Source organism: Mandrillus leucophaeus, unplaced genomic scaffold, assembly GCF_000951045.1.
Source record: "Mandrillus leucophaeus isolate KB7577 unplaced genomic scaffold, Mleu.le_1.0 Scaffold681, whole genome shotgun sequence".
NCBI classification, from domain to species: domain Eukaryota; kingdom Metazoa; phylum Chordata; class Mammalia; order Primates; family Cercopithecidae; genus Mandrillus; species Mandrillus leucophaeus.
In genome coordinates, this window is record NW_012107375.1 from 947,263 (window position 1) to 952,224 (window position 4,962).

General features: G+C 52.4%; 1 protein-coding gene across 1 annotated transcript in view; it reads left to right on the top strand.

Moving 5' to 3' along the window:
* The first annotated feature begins 1,123 nt into the window (after positions 1 to 1,123).
* LOC105555372 (long-wave-sensitive opsin 1) overlaps positions 1,124 to 4,962 on the top strand; it is a 14,698-nt gene continuing 10,859 nt past the window's right edge. Inside the window, exon 1 of the mRNA XM_012002287.1 lies at positions 1,124 to 1,311. Coding sequence (XP_011857677.1) covers positions 1,155 to 1,311 — 157 coding nt within the window. The 5' untranslated portion in view covers positions 1,124 to 1,154. The remainder of the gene's footprint in view (positions 1,312 to 4,962) is intronic.

Genomic DNA, 4,962 nt, shown 5'->3' on the forward strand with positions numbered 1-4,962 from the left:
TGGGTAGCCAGGCTAGGGCTCCATGCAGCCCTGGCCTTCAGCTTGGCAGCCAGGGCCCCCCTGTGCCTGCAGCAGAGGCCATGCTGCAAGGAGTGTAAGTATGAGCCAGGAATGCTGGAGAATCGTGGCTCCAAGAACAGGGACAGGAGGCCACAAGCTCACATCTTGGCTTTCCTGAGCTTAAGGAATAAACCCAAAAGGAGGTACCTGGAGGGAGCTGGATTTCAGGGCTGAGCCGGGAGCTGGTGTAAGCTGTGAAAGGGGATGTGTTCCCGGTGGGGAGCGCTGGGATGGGAGGGCTGTGGAGAGGACAGGGCCCCTTGGTAGGAAACTGAGGCAAGGCTACGGAGTTGGGCACTAACAGGTCATCTGTGCCCCTGCCAAGCATGGTGACAGAGGGACAGCAGACACGGCCTGTCTGAATACTCTGTCAACAGGGGGCCTGTGGTTGGTAAAGCCCAAGGCAAGCCTGTGAACTCAGGGCAAGGGAGACCTGAGCAGGTGCTGCCCTGGGCTGATGGGGGCACTGCATGAGCACCCTGACGGCTGAAGGACCTGCAGCTCATGGGGGGAAAGGGGGAGGAGGGAAGCCAAGAGCAGGATGCGCGCAGTCAGCCTGCACCCTCCTCCCACCCTGGAGGAGGAGCCCCCACTGGCACAAATCTCGCCCGTTTGGGCCCACGGAGACGGCCAGTTTCGCAAGGAGGATCTGGTTCCAGGCCTCGACCCTAAAAAGTCTCCCTGGGCTTTCAAGAGAACCACATGAGAAAGGAGGATTCAGGCTCTGGGCAGCTTCACCACCCACCCCCTAGTCTGCAAAACCTGACCCTTGAGTCCACCTGCCCCAAAGGCGGGCACAAGACAGTAGAAGGGAACAGAGGACACATAAACACAGAGAGGGCCACAGAGGCTCCCACAGTCACCTCCACCTGCCTGGCGGGGATGGGTGGGGCGTCTGAGTTTGGTTCCCAGCAAATCCCTCTGAGCCGCCCTTGCGGGCTCGCCTCAGGAGCAGGGGAGCAAGAGGTGGGAGGAGGAGGTCTAAGTCCCAGGCCCAATTAAGAGATCAGGTAGTGTAGGATTTGGGAGCTTTTAAGGTGAAGAGGCCCGGGCTGATCCCACAGGCCAGTATAAAGCGCCGTGACCCTCAGGTGATGCGCCAGGGCTGGCTGCCGTCGGGGACAGGGCTTTCCATAGCCATGGCCCAGCAGTGGAGCCTCCAAAGGCTCGCAGGCCGCCATCCGCAGGACAGCTATGAGGACAGCACCCAGTCCAGCATCTTCACCTACACCAACAGCAACTCCACCAGAGGTGAGCCAGCAGGCCCGTGGAGGCTGGGTGGCTGCACTGGGGGCCACCGACCACCCACCTGCCCCGCCCAAGGGAATCTCTCTTCTGCACATCCCCACCAGCAGAGGCTTTCTCCCATAGCTTTTCAGACGACATGAATCCAGGGGTCCTCTCCGAATCTAGAAGGACACCATAATATCGAATATGCATTCGCAAGCCACACAGGCTTCCCAGCCTCTTTGAGAATCCATGGCTGGGGAAGAATTTATGTGCTGTTTCTTTCTGGCCCGTAGATGAGTGTGTTCACTGCTAGCAAGTAACCTCTCATTCCACAGAGTCCCTCAGCTTCCTGGGGAAGAGTCGGGTCTGTCTTTACATTTGAAGCCAAAAGGAGGCAACATACTGACACACCCAAGGGAGGCGGGAGGGTGGGGAAGACAACAGCAGAGGGCAAGAAACTTCTAGAACTTCGGGGTCGGCAGAGATTGTAGCAGTCATTTTGTTGAACTCTATGATGGGGCCACACAGCTTTTGGCTGCACACCTCTGGGGGAAGAGGCTAGACTGGCGCCCAGGGCCCCCTTTCCCTTTGGAGCAGTCCTGGGAGAGAGGGCTCAGGCACAATAGAAAGCTGAAAGCTCTCATCAGGGCAGCCTGAGTTCTGCCATTGGCAGTTGCCCAATCCAAAAGCTGCACGCAGGCCCTCAAAGAAGCTGAGGACGCCAGTGACCTCCCTACTCCTGGCCCTCTCCCCTGGCCCCTCCTCCAAACCAAATTCCTTTGGTGCCTTCAAGAACATCGTGAAGGCAGGGCGCGGTGGCTCATGCCTGTAATCCCAGCACTTTGAGAGGCCCAGGCGGGCGGCTCTTGAGGTCAAGAGATAGAGACCATCCTGGCCAACATAGTGAAACGCCATCTCTACTAAAATTACAAAAATTAGCTGGGCTTCATGGCACACGCCTGTAGTCTCAGCTACTCGGGAGGCTGAGGCAGGAGAATCGTTGAACCCGGGAGGCGGAGGTTGTGGTGAGCCAAGATTGTGCCACTGCACTCCAACCTGGTGACAGAGCGAGACTCCGTCTCAAAAAAAAGAACATCATGCAGGCTATGGGGCTGTGGTTTCCAGAAACCACGCCAGCTCCTTGGTTGCCAATAAATATCCCACTGTGGGGTGGCCAGGACCGAGTGCCAATTAGTGACAGAGTGCCCAGACCAAACCGGCTGAGGATCTTGCAGTTGACCTCAACATGACTGTGCCCAGAATTTCCTTGGTGGCAATGCAACAGTCTCTTCCTAGATGCCCCCAGACTTCATCAATGCATGATGCTTCAATGCACTCTTTTCAAATGTCCGGGTGGGTTTTTTGTTTTTTGTTTTTTGTTGTTTTTTTTCCACAAAACTTCAAGCATCTACTAAAGTAGAAGGAAGAGTGTAATAGAGTGTAATGAACCCCGGTACCCATCACTCAACTTCCACAGTTTCATCTCATTTCATCTGTAACCCCTCCACTACCCTTTCTTCCTGATTCTTGGAAGCAAATCCAAGACCTCACAGCCTTCCCTCTGTAAATCTTTACTATGTTACTCTAGGAGAAAAGGGATCTTCTCAATACATAACCACAAGTCATCATCACACTGACGAGTGTAACAATATTTCCTGAATAGCTTCAAATACCTAATAGTGTTCAAAAAATGTCATACGTATTCTCAGTTTGCTTGAACCAGGGCTCAATTGAGGTCCACACATTCAGATTGATTGATAAGCCTTTTGACTATCTTTGAATCTAGAGGTTCCCGCTCTATCTCCCTGCAATTTATTTCTGGAAGAAAGCAAGTCGTTCATGACGTAGCCTGACAGGCTCCTCTGACGTTGTTCATTATGATTTTTCTGTAAATTGGTAGTTGATCTGAGGGTCTGACCAGAGGCAGGTTGGATTTGTTGGTGTGTTTTGGCAAGGAGAGTGTCTCTTTTCAGGGGTGTTGGTGGCTAGTGAAACTCAACGCCCATACCAATTAAACCACTGCAGTGTGGATGGAAAATGATGGCATTTGGACACCTTACCCTGTCTTCACCTATTGGTGACCAAAACTTTCACATCTTCACAGGTCTTCTTCCCCTGAGGGTATATGCCACTAGGTAGTGTAGTAAACCAGTGTGTTTCAAGTCCCTTAGAACAGTCCCTCTCTAAGTGATAGGCCACTCAGTGGATATGCATTTAGTTTCATTTCTTTTGTTGCTGATTTTCAGAGATTGGTCTTTCAATTTAAATTTTTATTTTATTTTATTTTATTTTTTCAAGACACTCTCACTCTGTCGCCCAGGCTGGAGTGCAGTGGCGTGATGTCAGCTCACTGCAACCTCCGCCTCCGGGGTTCAAGCGATTCTCCTGCCTCAGCCTCCCAAGGAGCTGGGACTACAGGTGCCCGCCACCACGTCCAGCTAATTTTTGTATTTTCAGTAGAGACAGGGTTTTACCATGTTGGCCAGGCTGGTCTCAAACTGCTGACCTCAAGTCATCCGCCCACCTCAGCTTCCCAAAGTGCTGGGATTACAGATGTGAGCCACCGACCCCAGTCACTTAAATTTTGTTTTATAATTATGTAATAAAACAGCTAAAAGTTTCAAATTAAAATCTAGAAAAGAAGGTGTACTTGAAGAAGTCTGGCTTCTCTGCACCACTGCATCCCCTTCTCCCCCTGCTGCTGCCTTCCCTCTCTCCCTGTATTTCCTCGAATCACTTTGCCTGGGAGTTGACTTTGATTCTCTTGCTCGTTGCTTCATGAAATCAGTTCCAGAACTTTCACAAGGGCGAGGCAGGCCATTACACCAGCTCTAGTTGCACTGGTGGCAGCTCCTGTCCCCTCCCCCACTGCTGCTGGGACCTGTTCTCTCCTTTGCCCCCTTGTCCCTGCACTGCCCAATTTGGACCGCAAGGGTTGCCAGGGAAGAGAACTGGCTGCCTTGTTTTGAGAGGTCACAGCACCTAGATTGCTCCAGCCCCTTGCGCTTGCCTACAGGCCAGAGTGTCCCAAACCCTCCCAGTCTCAGCTGCTCTTCCCCAGTTCACCCGAAGTACTTCCCAGGGAAGAGCTGCCGACAGTTTGGGGGTTCTCTGTTCTTAGGTCCATCAGCAACCCCATTGCTCCCCTCTGCTTCCTTCTGCATGGAGACTGACACCACGAAGGCCTTCAATTGTCAATGGTCTGTCCCTACTGCTCATACTGAGGGTTCCTGGGGAGCCAGTGCCAGGTATCAGAATTGCAGACATTGACAGTGGGTTTCTGCAAGCTCCTTGTGTTAGGAACAAATGGGGCCCGTGCACAGAGGGCAGCAGGGGCCTTGTGGGATCCAGCTGTGCTAGGGGTGAGATTTATCTGTCTCTCCTGGCCGGAGCCAGGAAATCCCCATTTTTCTTAAGCTAGCTTGAGTTGGACTTTTCTAACACACAACTAAAGAATCTCTTGATAAATCTTGGGACTCTCCATGAGGCCTTATATGGCAGCAGGTCTGTGGCTTGCAATCCCTTCAAGTAATCTGCCAAAAACAATGTTACGACAAAGGTCCTTCCAACAAAAAAGGTGTAGAGCCCTAGCAAACTCCTACAAATAAAAAGGAGAAGTAATGCATTTGTAGTCCCAGCTACTTGGGAGGCCGAGGTGGGCGGGTCACTTGA